This window comes from Myxocyprinus asiaticus, chromosome 33 (genome assembly GCF_019703515.2).
Source record: "Myxocyprinus asiaticus isolate MX2 ecotype Aquarium Trade chromosome 33, UBuf_Myxa_2, whole genome shotgun sequence".
In the NCBI taxonomy this organism is placed as follows: domain Eukaryota; kingdom Metazoa; phylum Chordata; class Actinopteri; order Cypriniformes; family Catostomidae; genus Myxocyprinus; species Myxocyprinus asiaticus.
In genome coordinates, this window is record NC_059376.1 from 43,594,853 (window position 1) to 43,612,018 (window position 17,166).

A 17,166-nucleotide genomic window follows, 5' to 3' on the forward strand; every position below is an offset into this window, starting at 1 on the left:
TCTAACATGTTGACATGTTTACATCATTTGCATTTTTTCTAGATGTAATTAAATTGTTGATATCAGGAATGGAAAGTTGTAATATTAACAATGTAATTGATATCAAAATTAAAATGTTACTAATAAAACTACTTTGCTGTTATGAATTTTTACTAGTCAGAAATTATAGATATCTATAGTTATTTTTTAAACAGGAGTGAATGACAAATCATTCTACTAGTGACAATGCAGTTACAGATGTCATTAATTATGCTTTTACTAGTTGAAATTCCAGTTTTTGATATCAAGAATGTGTATTTCTGCAAGTAATGATGTCATATCAGGAATTAACATTTTTACTAGTGCAAACCTAATTACTGATATCAAAATGAGCACTTTTACTTGTAATTCAATTGTTATATGGAATGGATATTTTTACTAAATGTAATTATTGAAATAAAATGTATATTTTTTACTAATAAAAATACTTTTCTGATATGTGAAATTTGAATTATCTCATAGATATTTGTAATCTGTGTTATGAACAAGCGTGAATGACAGATCTACTAGTGAAAATGCAATTAAAGATTTCAAGAACTGTTTTTTTTTTTGTTTGTTTTTTACTAGTTGAAATTCCATTTTTGCTATCAAGAATGGGTATTTCTGCAAGTTATGTAATTTTTTTATATCAAGAATTAACATTGTTACTTGTGCAAACCTAATTGCAGACATAAAACATTGCATTTTTACTAGTTGCAATTATCAGGAATGGATATTTGTACTTCTAATTTACTAAATATGTAAACTCTTACTATGCTGATATGTAGTTGTCATATTATAGATATGTGTAATTGTGTTTTAAATGGGAGTGAGTGACAGATCCTTGTGAAATTCTACTAGTGGAAATGGAATTAAAGGTTTCAAGAATTTCTTTTTTTTTTACTAGTTAATTCCATTTTTGAGTCATATATCAAGAATTAGCATTTTCACTAGTAGTAATTCCATTGCTGATATCAAGAATTAGTGTTTTAACTAGTCAGAATTGAATTGTTCATCTATAATTCATATCATGCACATGATTAAATGTCAAAAGGGTATGCAATAGAGAAGTATTAAGAACACAGTGTCTTTAGGATTTGTAGAATATCTCGCAGGAAACGTCCTCATGCTCGTCACATCTTGCCCTGGCCTCGCACTTCAACATGCATTTTGTGGATACGTTTCTAAGCATGGAGGTGCCACAAGCACAAAATACACTGTTATGGTTCAGATCAAACCTGGACTTACTGTTTACATAAAAACGTTGAGAATCATCTCCGATAATTACAGATACAACGGCTGATTGCGAGTCTTTTTAATACAGATCCATTGTTCTACTCGTGTGGAAAGCTGGCTTACACGGGCAAAGATTGCTCAATCAATTCACTTGACTTTAAGACAAACCTCTTGGTTGATAATGTTTTTGATTCCCATAATTGTTTTTCTGAAATTATTAATTCTAAATACTTTTAACTGCAACGCAGCATGCTTAAAGTTCATCACCGATCACATGTAATATTTCGAACATTTGTGGTGGTTATGCTGTAATGCTTTATCAGTGACCTACTGAAAACAGTTGGTTGTCTTCATCCAAAATCATTCTGAAATCTGAGGGGCAGCACTGACCATCTTAAACGTCTGACTGAAATCTTCATTGACAGACTTTGCAAAATCAGACTATACTGAAACATCTCTTGCTTGAACGATCTTCTCCATGTGCTTTCTGATTCTGTCCTGGATTTCACTTTAGAGTTTCGCATCTTTCCTAGTCTACATCATCGTCAGTTGGCTCAGAAGGCAAAGGTCAAAGGTGAGAGGTGATGGAGATGACACACATTTGGCAAAGAACCCACAAAGGGACGAAGAAAGACAACAGGGCTTTGAACTAGTGCTACATGAGACATCAGCTATCTGGAGACAGCTGTGTCTCGATGTCTACCCGGCAGATCGGACACTTCTTATTGGTTGCCAGCCACTGGTCCACACACGCCTGATGGAAGAGGTGCATGCAGGGTAATCTCCTGAGAAAAGAAAAAACATTAAGCAGCATTCAGAACATGCCTCATAGTCGCTATTTTAAGTGAGGGTTGGAGACGAGGATTAATGCAAACTGGCTTTAAGAGTACAGCGTCAAACTACCTGACATCATCTTCATCTTCAAGCATTGAGAGGCAAATGGTGCATTTCTCATCTGTGTCCAGCTCGTCTTCATCCATCCCGATCTTCAGCTCAAGAGGTCTTCTCTACAGACCACACAATCATTTATTAGTCATTTAGCAAACACTTACTTATACAAAACTTAGTTACAGGTTCAGTTCCTCTAGAACAAATCTGAGTGTCTAAAGGGCCAATGATCCCAGTAATTCTTTAGCTGGGTCCCACAAACAGATGGATAAAAAGACACTGTTGGTTTGACAAAGCCTTGTCTAAACTGCCAAAGTTTAAAAACCTTTTAAGTTTGAAGAAATCAGGTGCATTCTGTCTCAGACATTCAGAATAAGAATGAGCTTCATTGCCAAGTATGTTGAATAAATATAAATAGACTAAGCTGTGTATTGCACATAATTATTGCTCAATGGGGCAGTTTTAACTGTTCATGAGATGGATAGTCTGAGGGGGAAAAAAAACTGTTCCTGTGCCTGACGGTTCTGATGCTCAGTGCTCTGTAGTGCCGTCCAGAAGGCAATTGTTCAAAAAGGTAGTGGGCTGGGTGTGTGGGGTCCAGAGTAATTTATCCAGCCCTTTTACACACTCTGGAAGTGTACAGTTCTTTAAAAGAGGGCAGGGGGCATCCAATAATCCTCTCAGCAGTCCAAATTGTCCTTTTGTAGTCTTCTGATGTCCGACTGAGTAGCTGAACCAAACCAGACAGTTATCGAAGTGCAGAGGACAGACTCAGTGACTGCTGAGTAGAACTGTATCAGCAGGGCCTGTGGCAGGTTGAACTTCCTCAGCTGGCGAAGGAAGTACAACCTCTGCTGGGCCTTTTTCACAATGGAGTCAATGTGGGTCTTCAGGTCCTGTGAGATGGTAGTGCCCAGGAACCTGAATGACTCCACTGCTGCCACAGTGCTGTTTAGAATGGTGAGGGGGGTCAGTGTTGGGGTGTTCCTCCTAAAGTCCACAATCATCTCCACCGTTTTGAGCGTGTTCAGCTCCAGGTTGTTTTGACTACACCAGTGAGCCAGCCGTTCATCCTCTCTTCTGTATACAGACTCATCGTCATCTTGGATGAAGCCAATGACAGTAGTGTCATCTGCAAACTTCAGGAGCTTGACAGAGGGGTCCTTGGCAGTGCTGTCATTGGTATACAGGGAGAAGAGTAGTGGGGAGAGCACACATCCCTGGGGGGCACCAGTGCTGATCGTACATGTGCTGGAATTTAATTTCCCGTCTCGCTAGCTGCTGCCTGTCCGTCAGAAAGCTGGTAATCCACTGACAGATAGACATGGGAACAGAGAGTTGGTGTAATTTAATCCGGAGTATAGCTGGGATGATGGTGTTGAAAGCCGAACTGAAGTCCACAAAAAGGATCCTTGCATATGTCCCTGGTCTGTCCAGTTATTGCAGGATATGATGCAATCCCATGTTGACTGCATCATCCACAGACCTGTTTGCTCTAAGCAAATTGAAAGGGATCTACAAAGGGTCCAGTGATGTTCTTCAGGTGGGCCAACACCAGTCTCTCAAATGACTTCATGACCACAGAGGTCAGAACAATGGGTCTGTAGTCATTAAGTCCTGTGATTTTGGGTTTCTTTGGGAAAGGAATGATGGTGGAGCGTTTGAAGCAGCAGGGAATATTCTGAAGCAGTCTTTGAATATTCTTTCAGTGTAAGTCTGGGATATTTGGGGATATTTGATTGTCTGTTACAGGAAAACTATAAGTCTGATTGTTTAGAAAAAATAAAGCCTTCAAAGTTAAACAATTCTGAAGGTCTGTACCAAATTTGTCATCTGTAGCTTGAAAGCTCTAGGAGAACTTATAGTCCATTTTTCAAAGTTTAAGGGTTATTTGATTGTCTGCTTTGGGAAAACTGTAAATATGATCAGCTAGAAAATACAAAGAACACCAGGTCCTAATCAGCTGGATATAGTACGAAAGTTCTAGCTGTTATAATCAGAAAAGAGTTGAGGATTAAAAACAACAAAAACAATGACCAAGTGTGAGCAATAACCCCATGGTTTTGTCAATGCCAGAGGAACCCAATCCAATCCTTGCAGAATCTAAACTAGAGAAATCATTATGTATGGGTGGTGCTACGGTTGGGCTACAAGTTTGTTAAGACACTGTTGGATTGACAAAAGGTTTTTCTGAAAGTTTAAAGTTTTCAATGCCTTGAAGTTTGAAGGTAGGTTATACAGTAGGCCTAGTATACTGTAAATACTTGAATATGAGGGACAGATGCATTCAGAGGTAGAGAACTGAAATCAGGAACATTCAGTGTAAATCTACGTGATATTTGGGGATATTTGATTGTCTGTTACAGGAAAACCGTAAGTCTGATTGGTTTGAAAAAATAAAGCCTTCAAAGTAAAAAAAGTCTGAAGGTCTGTAACAAATTTGGTGTCTGTAGCTTGAAAGCTCTTGAAGAATTTACAGTCCATTTTTCAAAAGAAGTTTATGGGTTATTTTATAGTCTGCTTTAGGAAAACTGTAAATCTGTTTGAAAAGACAAAGAACACCAAGTCATAACTGGCTGGATATAGTGTGAACATTCTAGGAGTTAGAATCAGAAAAGTGTTGAGGATTTTGAAAACAAACCCTGACCCAATTTTGAGCATTAACAGTATATTGGTTTTGTCAATGCCAGAGGAACCCCATCCAACTGCTGCAGAATCTGAGCTAGAGGAATCATTATGTCCAAGTAAACCATATAATCCCTGGTCACAGGTGTAGTTTTACCTTTTTATACTTGTGAGGGAATGTAAACCTCTCTATGGTGGTTTGCAAGGCTCCTCTGTTCACGTTGCCCAGTCTGTCCTCCAACTGCAGAAGCTCCTGGAACCAAACGCATGATCAAATACATGCCACATTAATGTTTAAAATCTGATAGCAGTTTAGATCACAGTACCTCATAACTCTCACGTACAGCAGATGCATGGCGAGACGGACTGAGACCTTGAAGAGCCAGCAGATGTAACTGTGGATATGGGTAGTTTCGGATCTCATGAACAACCTGTGAAGGACAGCATCATTAATAAACATACCACAACACATCAAACAAAAACAACTGCATTAAAGACTCTTTCATATGATTTGTATCAGAGTTGCACATTGAGACTTGATCTCCATGAAGAGAAGTGTTTGCTACAGGCTACAGCGCTGCATAATGGTCAGTTATTTTAACACTATGCTCAAAAGTTCAAATAATTTAAACTTTCATGTTTGCCTCTGATCTTTTTGAAGCATAGCCAACATATCCGGACAATTCCGGCATATGACATACATAGGCAATGTCTGTCCTGGCAAGAAAAGTTCCAACTGTGCACCTACGTTTGTGATTTTCACAAATTATTTTGCCTTGCTATGAACTCGTCCAGAGATCCTCAAACAGCATATTCCCATCTATGGTACGATTTAAACTTTGAAACGTAAAACACATCTGAATTATTATAGTATGTAGAAGGTAAAGACTGACCACTTGTGCAGAGGATGTGTTTCTGGGGAAGTGATGCAGACGTTGAGAGGTCAGGTAATGCTGATAATGTTGAGTGAGCGGAGGAACATGATACTGTGGTAGACCTGGATCCACACTCAAATCCCTGAACACAACAAAGTAGAGAATCATTTTATATAATGACAAGGACTCACCGCTCACCAAATATGATCCCGGTTAAATATAGACGTACCAGTCTGTTCCCTCAGCCAGGTATCGTGGTTGTTGTGGTACTGGTGGTGGTGGAGGCACGTGAATGGATGGTGGATATTCATACGGTGGGCGCAGCGTCTGCGGGTGATGGAGTGGTCTGTCTTGAGCGTGTCTGCTAAGAAAAATAACAGCAAAATAGTTAGAGCCTGTACTAACTGAGTCCATTTTAATCTTGTGTGGCTAGAAATACATCATCGTTTTTGCTTGCATTACCACAGCAAATCTCAACTCATCTCTAAGTTTGTTAAGATGAGAGTGTGTACAGTAATTCACTCACAATGGAAGACTAGAAGGCCAGAGGGTTTTAAAGAAGAAATGTGACGCCTGTATTTTTGTTAAAGTACTTATAATTTGAGGTGGGACTACTTTTCAAGGTGGATGAACTTCTGGTTATACATTACAGACTTCATTCCTGTGGGAATTCTTGCTCCATGTTGTAAACAGTGCTTTGGGCATAGTTACGTCACATCTCTTCCATGTCCATTCCTGGTATCGTTGCATGAAAGTAACCGGGTTTAATTGTTGGCAGGTCATGTGATTGAAATGGAAAGATTGGCTAAATCTTTGCACTTACAGAGTTGGTAAGTGATTCTGTCACACAAGACTCATGTAAAGAGTAATTAAGTTTATACTTTCAAAACTGTGTGATGGATTCTTATTTTAAATGTTTATTCATGGTGCTGCCCTGCTAGGCGTCAATTGTACATTCATTACTTAAATGAAGCACAAGTTGAAATTTTCAATGATAAGCAACACCTGTGGTCTATAGACTGGAATATTCTCTAACTGTTGAGTATCATGCATGGCACCATCTTACCTGGGCTGTGGAAGTATTCTCCTGTGCTGGGCCTCCAGGATCTGCTGCTGGATGAGGTATTGCTGGTGTAAAGCCTGAGGTAGGAAGGGTGGGGCTGGGATGTCCTGGAAGGGTGGTGCTGGTATGTGGTTGATTGGGGTATGTAACGCTGCAGCGGGCTGGTGCGCAGGGCCGAGGTGATGACTCATCCCGCTCTGAGATTGTCCTGGATGGGGCATTGGGAAATCAACAGGGATCTGGGCCTGAGGGCCTACATGAAAATGCCTGCAGGAGGTAGCATGACTCTGCTGATGCCTGTTAAAATTAGATCCTGCAACAACACAATGACATCACAGCAAATTATGAGTGCGATTAAACCGCTCTGCTGTAAGCTAATGTGAGGGACTCTGGGTTTCATCGTCTCCTGAACTTCCAGAAGTTTCAGTGTTCTCTAAAGTCAATCAGCCTTTGTAGGTGTATTGGAGAATGAAGGATGAAGCGGGTGTGATTTCTGCTTGTGCTGGGAAAAATGAACAGCGTGCTTATGAATGTGGTTTGATTTTGGTTCTGAGACACTGTGTACACATTTAGTGTTTGACAACGGGTGAAATCAGATGTGACGCTCAAATTGTCCTGTACATACAACAGCAGACAGGAGTGGATCGAATAACATCTGTATGGACACACTAAATGGTGTGTTCACCTCATGTCGGGATTACTGTAATAACGAGATTCCAACTTGTGAAAACATTCGCATCTCGTAGAACTTGAAATTACAAGTTGTAAACTCTGAATTCTATGAAAGCTCTGAATTGACAGGTGAGTTGTCATGTGAAAAGAACTAATATGGCAGCATCCTCAACAGTTAAAAGTAGTACACATCACCTGGTGCACTTTCTTGATCATATAGAGATTATTGTAGTGATTAAATATTTAGCTGTCATCAAATGCCACAGGTGGATTCATTATGGTATTATGAGTGTTGCCATAGAAACAAATGATTTCCAAGTATGGGGACGTGAATAACTCAGAGTAGAGTCTCTGAGTTGTTATCTCGTGATTACAGTAATTCCAACATGATATGAACGAACCAAAAGTTAATTCACTGCAAAAGTTTTGAGTAATGCCTTTAACCATTGTGACAACCATGTATGCAACTTTTATTCTAATTCTATTTAATGCAACTCCCACTGCTTTCATCCTCAGATTTGTGGTCAAAAATTCTCATTCTATTTTTGTCCAATTAATGTAAATTCGTTTGTATGATAATTGTTTACAAAGTTCTTCACTTCAAACGTGCAATTGTATGACAGATAACTGGTTGTCTACTCTGTAATTCCATTAAACCTAATTTGTACACTGGAAAAAGCTAAACTCTTTTCTCCTAAACGAACTAAAGAACACTAGGTGAATGAAGCCTGTGTTTATACTCAATGCAGTATCGTTTTAAAATAAGTTTGTTTAGGAAAATAAAGAATGTCACATCCAAACCACACCTACAATTAGTTTTAACCAATAATCAATGCTCTTTAACTTGCCGAGTTCTCTATGTCAAGAATTTCAGGGATGTGTGTGAACAGGAGGAATATCACCAAACGAACACCTTAGCAGAACAGAAATGTCAGTGCGTTTTGTCAACTTTTAGGCGGTTTAAAAGAAGCCTGTTTGCCCAGTAATTGTAAATTAGCCTTAATACAACACTTTTTAATGGAACTTTTGATTGTGACTCCTGTAAATTTAAGGTTGTCAATTTGGTTGTTGAATGAAATTCTTTCATAACTAAATTGTGTGTGAAACGAACTGTATTAGGAACTCAAACCGGAGTGACAACCATATTCTGCTGCTGTGTGAATGTTGTGCTGTGTGCCTTTCATTGAAAACAATGGGGGTTGTAAAAGTAAAATGTTTGCATAACGGTAATGAGAATTTGGTGCTCAAGTGTCCAGAAAAAAAAAATTAAAAAAAAATTAAATACTTATATATATATATATATATATATATATATACATATAATTTTTTTTGGTTGTTTTTTGTTTTTTATTATGACCCAGACTTTTTTTTAAATGCTTCATGAGAATCACTGTTAGTAAATACTGAAAGCAAATAATGGAGTCTCCAACATGGAGATCCTGTACAGCTGTAGGAATCCAAAACTGCTGTATTAGGTTCTCAGCCAAATGTTCAGCAGCTTTCATTCAGATGACTGATTCATCAACTCTTACAGCTGAGACCACAGAGCAAGATGTAGGCTAAATGTTTCTATGCTTTATGCACTGTATATGTGAGATCTTAGACTGCCAAATATTTGGATTTGGGTTTTCTTTCTAAGTGATTTGGCAAATCGGGACATGACGTTTTTCTGTAAAGCTGCTTTGGAACGATGCATGTTGTGAAAAGCGCTAGGCAAATAAAATTGACTTGACTTGTTCCTGGATCAATATCCTTTGTTGATTTTTGAAACAACGTTCCTGTCATACGCTTATGCAGGGGCGTGCCCAGGATTTTTTTTGCCAGGGGTGTCAAAGGGGCGGCAAGAGTCGAGTAAAAGGTGGCATCCAGTAAGTTAGTCTGTCGGGGGGTATTTGTCTACTGAGGAGGAACGCTGTGTTGTGACATGGCCGGAATGTTTTTATGGACCATGCGCGACACTGACGGGTTAAGCCGTTGCGCCCTGTCTCCAAGACGCGAGCAGGGTCCGAGTTGGGGTGGCAAAGCTCATTTTTAGGGTGGCAGCTGCAACCCCGTGCCACCCTTCTGGCCCCGCCCCTGCATTTATGGTCTTGGCCCTAGACCTTGATCCTAACCGTAACCATCTCCTGAGGGAAGATCTGAGGGAAATGACTGGTTGATAAGAATGTTGTAGAAGCCCCTATAACCCAACCTAAAACCTACAGTCTGAATACTGTGGTTGATAGAAATGTTGTGGACATCCTTCATCCTGCAGACATGCTCTACTTGAATGAATCACAATAAGCATCGCTGTGGAATGAAGATTAACCCTGTACTTTTGGACCATAAAGCAAAACTTAAACAAATTGTTCAGCATTCATTTACTGTTGTAAGCAGCATAATAAATTGTAGGAACTCAGAAGGCTTTCGCTCATCACAGGGGGCAAGACATGAAGCTAGCATGCTATTGTTATGAGCTGACAAGTGAACATTAATCTATAGAGCAACAATTACACTGAGCGTAATGAAATTCAGGGTGCAAAACAACCAAGTATTACACAATTCTGGACTAAATCATGCATTTGTAGAAGCTAGAGGTACTGTATTATTGCTATAAGCTAAAAACATTTACATTACACTGTACTGTTTACAAATGGCAGGTGATCTGTGGGAAGGTCTGTCAGTTTTGTGATGCATACCTGCTGGCTATTTACAAAACACTGCAAGAGTGCCCGCACACTTTTACAGCCGTCTTGGATCCGGAAGTATTTTTCCCATTCTTTTTTCCATTGTGATTTCATAAAATCCTTCATAAGAGTTGTGCACCATGAACTAAACTAACCAGCTCCGAGGTGAATCACAACATCACAAACTTTGAAGCAAAAAAGTATATGAAAAATTGGACAAAGGCAAAGATACAGCAGTGTGTACTTAACGTACTTTAATGAGGAAATGAACTACAATTCCTTGAAGCATTGCCAATGATGTAATCAATGGAAAAATATAAATCTATTGATTTAAAGTTGTTGTTTATAAGTATAGAAACAATATATTGTAGTTTTAAGTAGTTTGAGAGTGTAGGGAAGAGCGACTCGATTGCATCATTCACAGTGCATCGTGGGAGTGGGCGGAGCTACAGAGCTCTTTTGAATGTGATTCTCTGGTTGGTGGAGCTTTCTTTAGGATTATGGGTAGTGTAGTTCTTCAAGAATTCCACTATTTAACAATTTTTTCCAAATAAAGTTGATGACTTTAACAGCAGTATATACCATCGATGAACAACCTCAGAGGTCTGTCTTTAAAGATTTATAAGTTAGTATTAATAATCAATTCCCCTATGGAGAAAATGAATGGGATTTTTTCTTCCGGAACCAGATTGTTGCACTCCTATTCCATTTAGTGCTACTTACAACACAGAAATTACACACGTCACCTTTTAAGAAAACATAAAAAAATTTACAAAATCTCCAGTAACTAACATCTTATGGAGGTTTTTGTTCCCTGTAACAGCTGGCTTCCTCTCTGGGGCCTAAAGAAAAAATATTAATGCATGATTTTCGGTGAAGTTTTCAATGAAACTGCTCAACGGGGACCTAAAGACATTGCAGACACTACGGTAGGATTTTCTGTCATGCTGCTTTGAAACAATGTGTTTTGAAAAGCGCTACACAAATAAAAGTGACTTGACTCATTATTCATGGTTGGAAAAGAAAACCGCAAATAAACAAATGTTAGCCTATTTTAGTAGCATTACATTATAGAAAAGTTGTAGAGTGGAACTAGCTTGAATTCTATTGACACTTGACAGATTCTTAAAAGAACAGTTCACCCCAAAAATGATTATGGATTTAACCACTGGAGTCGTATGGATTACTTTCATGCTGACTTTATGTGCCTTTTGGAGCTTCAAAGTTCTGGTCACCATTCACTTGCATTGTATGGACCTACAGAGCTGAAATATTCCTCTAAAAATCTTCATTTGTGTTCTGCAGATGAAAGAAAATCATACACATCTGGTTTGGCATGAGGATGAGTAAATGATGAGAGCATTTTCATGTTTGGGTGAACTATCCCTTTAAGAATCAAGGAATCAAATCTATAAAATGACAAGAGAAAATCATTGATTTTGTGCTTATTACGTATTCTGTGTGTTAGTGGGAAAAGATTCAATCACAAAGATGAAATGTGTGGATATACTTTGGAACAGCACAGAAAAGGCCACGTTTACATCACATCCGGATCATTTACTGCCAGAAGACTTCAAGGTGCAGTTTTATTGTCCTATATGTCCCATTTAATTCGAAATGGAACTACTAGAATCTCATTCAGATGCTGCGGTAACTGCAGTCCACTCATGGACGCTATCATCTCATTTGACTCCGTACACACTGCACCTTCAAGCGCCTCAATGACGAGCAGAAATGGCCACAGATCAACTCATTGAGGTCTCATGAAGATGGAAAAAAGCGAGGAAATCTATCTCGGTCACACAGCGGGAGGGAGGAGGTGGGGTGGGGGAGACAATAAATGGAAATCAGCAAGAAGCACACTGGAGGTTAGGAAAAATACTATATTCTTTATTGAAAAATATTAGTATATGTAGATTTGTGTCATAATAAGTCCATGCAACAAATAAAATATTGACCGATAGCAAGGCCCACCATGCTCAGTACAGGGTTAACAGAACAAAAGCAACATCCAAATGAGCAGATGCATCGGCTACAGCACATTACAGTACAGCAGGGTACATCTTTACTACAGAAAGATTACATTGGAGTCTATTCAATGTAGAATCAAAATAATAATGATAATAATGTGATTCATGCACTCAAGTCTATTATCAGAACAAAAGGTAGAGAAACCACAACCAAACAATAGACATTTGCACTCTAATAGATTTCAGTAGCAGTGCAGGACATCAACATCCCTGCCAAATGGATCGCATTTTGGAAGTTGTGCCACTTGAGATTTCATTGCCAATTGGAATTAATGGAATGAGCCAATTAGAAGTTGCTTTGTTACTTGAGCAACTCCATCTGTGTCTGTTGTTTTTGGTTTTTCCTCTAGAAATGGAATGATTGTGTCAACTGAGAAAGGCAGAGAGGAATGAATGAAGCACGCTTGAGGCCAAAACACTCTACGCAAGTACGTCAACGCAGATGCGAGCGCTTGGCCACTGCGTGGAACATGCTAAACGTGCGCTCTTGCGTTACTGTGGCGGGAACAAACACCGGCACTCAAGGGGGCAATAGAGTTACCTTCAAATGTCTGAATGTGGTGTTATTCTGGTAAGTTGCTATGAACATATTGACTATATTGCACTGCCATCACGGTTGTTGAGTTGAAAAAGGAAACTCACCGTACAAGCGGACAGTTCACTCTATTGTGCGCTATAGCGCCCCTTGTGGCAATGTGCAGCTGCGTTGTGTTAAGAATTTCAGAACGCAACGACATGTAGGCCTAAAAATCGAGCTTGTTGCAAGATGCGTCTGCGTTCACGTACTTGCGAAGAGTATGTTTTGGCCCTAGAGGTTTTCCCAAACACAGGGAAATAAATGTGGGTTTGGTGATAATTGAAGCACAAAATGCATCCATTTCACAGGAATTTACATACATGTTGCCTACCAAAGCTGGATGGGACATACATGAGTCACTCGTCTAACGCTACTGATGTGAGTTATACATAACTACAGCACTTGACATAAAGACAATAGTTGCTCTAAATGAGTTAGCTTTATATGTTTTAGTGTTTTTATTCTCTCAGGAAGGGAGCAGATCTGAGATGTTTGTCGTCTTCTGATGGAAAGAGGAAATGAGGGATCAGAACAGATGATCATTAAAACACAATGATCTGATAATGCAGAATGTAGATTCAGCCTCCATAGACTATGAGACAGGAGATAAGAACAGAAATAAAGCACATGAAATCAAACTATGGGACAGAAGATCAGAAAACAGAAATAAACTAAAAAGCTTCATGAAATCAATGATGGCTTCATGAAATAATCAGATAAAGTTAGCAGCTCATTTCTGCACTACAGTTTCATGTGTTTGTATCTACACTGGTGGCCAAAAGTTTGGAATAACGTACAGATTTTGCTCTTATGGAAAGAAATTGGTACTTTTATTCACCAAAGTGGCATTCAACTGATCACAATGTATAGTCAGGACATTAATAATGTGATAAATTACTGTTACAATTTGAAAAACATGTTCAGAACTTCTTAAACTACTTCAAAGAGTTCTCATCAAAAAATCCTCCATGTGCAGCAATGACAGCTTTACAGATCCTTGTTATTCTAGCTGTCAGTTTGTCCAGATACTCAGGTGACATTTCACCCCACACTTCCTGTAGCACTTGCCATAGATGTGACTGTCTTGTCGGGCACTTCTCACACACCTTACAGTCTAGCTGATCCCACAAAAGCTCAATGGGGTTAAGATCCATAACACTCTTTTCCAATTATCTGTTGTCCAATGTCTGTGTTTCTTTGCCCACTCTAACCTTTTCTTTTTGTTTTTCTGTTTCAAAAGTGGCTTTTTCTTTGCAATTCTTCCCATAAGGCCTGCACCCCTGAGTCTTCTCTTTACTGTTGTACATGAAACTGGTGTTGAGCGAGTAGAATTCAATGAAGCTGTCAGCTGAGGACATGTGAGGCGTCTATTTCTCAAACTAGAGACTCTGATGTACTTATCCTCTTGTTTAGTTGTACATCTGGTCTTCCACATCTCTTTCTGTCCTTGTTAGAGTCAGTTGTCCTTTGTCTTTGAAGACTGTAGTGTACACCTTTGTATGAAATCTCAAGCATTATATAGCCTTCATTCCTCAAAACAATGATTGACTGATGAGTTTCTAGAGAAAGCTGTTTCTTTTTTGTCATTTTTGGCCTAATATTGACCTTAAGACATGCCAGTCTATTGCATACTGTGGCAACTCAAAAACAAACACAAAGACAATGTTAAGCTTCATTTAATGAACCAAATATCTTTCAACTGTGTTTGATATAATGGCAAGTGATTTTCTAGCACCAAATGATCAATTTAGCATGATTACTCAAGGATAAGATGTTGGAGTGATGGCTGCTGTCTAGATTTGATCAAAAATGACTTTTTTCAAATAGTGATGGTGCTGTTTTTTACATCAGTAATGTCCTGACTATACTTTGAGATCAGCTGAATGCCACTTTGGTGAATTAAAAGTACTGAAAGCAAAATCTGTACATTATTCCAAACATTTGGCCGCCAGTGTATAAACAGGTGTAAATGTTTTCAGTTTATAAGGTGTGCTACAATGAGAACCGTTAACTGATCACAAATAATCACATATTTTGGGATAAAGCTCATTGGCTTTTGTTTGATGAACTGCTGATAAACAAACCTGGAAAAAAACCCACACATTTTGCACCCAAATTTGATTAAAAATGACTTTCAGTGACTCGGCTAACTTATTTGTTGATGAGGATACATGCGTTTATTTGCGGTCCATTAATCTCGGGCCTGAATCAGCAACTTTAGCTTTCTGTAGTAAACACAATGCTAAACTTTAACACTTCAAAAACGCATACAACACTCAGATACTAGGGGCGGTTCTAGACGGGGGGTCTGACAGAAGCCTGCCCCCCCCACCACTGTCGTACGATATAACACTCCATTCACTACTCTCCCTCCGTGGGACAATATAACACTCCACTCACAACCCCCGTCGTACGATTTAAGCCCACCCGGACAATATAAGCACCCCCTGTCGGACAATATAACATTCCACTCGCACCCCCCCCCCCCCCCCTTACGATATAACCCCACCCCTCCCCCAAATCGGTTGGAAGGTATAACATTCCACTCACACCCCACTGTCCTACGATTTAAGCCCACCCAGACAATATAACCACCCCCTGTCGGACAATATAACACTCCACTCACACCCCACCGTCCTACGATTTAAGCCCACCCAGACGATATAACCACCCCCTGTCGGACAATATAACATTCCACTCGCACCCCCCCCCCTGTACGATATAACCCCACCCCTCCCCCAAATCGGTTGGAAGGTATAACACTCCACTCACACCCCACTGTCCTACGATTTAAGCCCACCCAGACGATATAACCACCCCCCTGTCGTACGATATAACATTCCACTCGCAACCCCCCCCCACCCTTCGTACGATATAACCCAATATCCCCCCCCCCAATTGGACGATATAACACTCCACTCGCACCCCTCATCATACGATATAACCCAATCCCCCCTCCCCCCCAATCGGTCGGATGGTATAACATTCCACTCACACCCCCCATCGTACAATATAACTCCACCACTCCCCCAAATCGGTTGGAAGGTATAACACTCCACTCACACCCCACTGTCCTACGATTTAAGCCCACCCAGACGATATAACCACCCCCGTCGGACGATATAACATTCCTTCGCAACCCCCCCCGTATGATATAACCCCACCCCTCGCCCAAATCGGTTGGAAGGTATAACACTCCACTCACACCCCACCGTCCTACGATTTAAGCCCACCCAGACGATATAACCACCCCCTGTCGGACAATATAACATTCCACTCGCAAACCCCCCCCCCCCCCGTACGATATAACCCAATACCCCCCCCCCAATCGGTCAGTATAACACTCCACTCGCACCCCTCCTCGTACAATATAACCCAATCCCCCCCATCGGTCGGATGGTATAACACTCCACTCACCACCACTACACCCCCCCCCCCAACCCCCCTTGTACGATATAACCACGCCCCCTCCCTCCCCAACCCCGGAAAATATAACACTCCACTCGCACCTCCCCCTCCGTGGGACAATATAAACCTCTCACCCCCACCCCCCCAATCGGTCGGACAGTATACACTACACTCAAAACCCCCCCACCCCCATGTGAAAAAATCGTGGCACTGCCCCTGTCAGATACACAATCAAATGAATCATTACCGTTTATATAAATACCAAATACTCACGTTCCCATAAAAAGGAGGTTTAAATGCATTTTTGAGTGAAATATGAAGCGGAAAGCGTCACTCGGTCAGCTAGCTAACAGATTAGCTCAGATCACAATCCAACCTCACATATCCACTAATAAAACATCGAATCGTCTGATATCGATTGATTCTCTCCTCAGTCCGGCCGGATGAAAGCTTAAAGATCAATCATAGGTTTAATAAGCATGCAATATTCAAGCACAAGGCCTTGAGATGTGATCTGGTCATGAAATAGTGTGATAAATACCTCTATTTCTCACTGAGCCGAAGACAGGAAGAACCAAATATCCGACATGAACTAACACCATCCTTCCGAGCTTCTGATTGATGAATATATCGTGTCAACGGAGGAATAAATAATTTATATTCAGCGGGATCATATGCAGTCAGTCACCGCGAGGACAAAAGAGCGGTAGTGGTGTTCGAATCACCAACGAATCGTTCTATTGAATCGGTTCATTTGAATGACTGGATCTAACCGATTCGCAAAGCGTAATCCTTTGACTTTAAGTCAAATGACTACATAAAGTAAAGTGAGTAAAACTATGAGGTGGGAGACACATTATAACCACAGACAACATGCAATTTAACGCAGTCGTTTTTCGAAAATGGTCATAAAAAGTGGCATCTAACCAAGTTAAACCAAAGTCCCACTCAAGGCAAGCCCGTCCACTCGGCGGGCATATCTGGAGCTCTCTCAGGCAGCTATTTTAGATGTAAACATTTGGCATAAAAGTACACTCCTATATACTTGAATAGGGAAAGACCAAAATCTCCCAAACGTATGGTCAAGATTACGATTAAAGAACTTAAT

The 17,166-nt window shown here is 40.1% G+C and overlaps 1 protein-coding gene across 4 annotated transcripts; it reads right to left on the reverse strand.

The window, feature by feature from the left end:
- Window positions 1–473: 473 nt before the first annotated feature.
- On the reverse strand, window positions 474–16,930 carry LOC127423877 (E3 ubiquitin-protein ligase RNF165-like). Of its 4 annotated transcripts, none has more exons than XM_051668547.1 (8): window positions 16,600–16,930; window positions 6,709–7,018; window positions 5,872–6,003; window positions 5,661–5,784; window positions 5,094–5,198; window positions 4,925–5,020; window positions 2,158–2,261; window positions 474–2,039 (listed from the first exon to the last, which is right to left on the reverse strand). In XM_051668547.1, the coding sequence occupies exons 1-8, from the start codon at window positions 16,658–16,660 to the stop codon at window positions 1,922–1,924; spliced, it is 1,050 nt and encodes a 349-aa protein (XP_051524507.1). In that variant the 5' UTR covers window positions 16,661–16,930; the 3' UTR covers window positions 474–1,921. The 4 variants fall into 4 exon arrangements, 3 of the variants coding, with proteins under 3 accessions (XP_051524507.1, XP_051524506.1, XP_051524505.1); XM_051668546.1 differs by having other exon boundaries at window positions 5,872–6,006; XM_051668545.1 differs by lacking the exon at window positions 16,600–16,930 and having other exon boundaries at window positions 6,709–7,095.
- Between the last annotated feature and the right edge of the window lie 236 nt (window positions 16,931–17,166).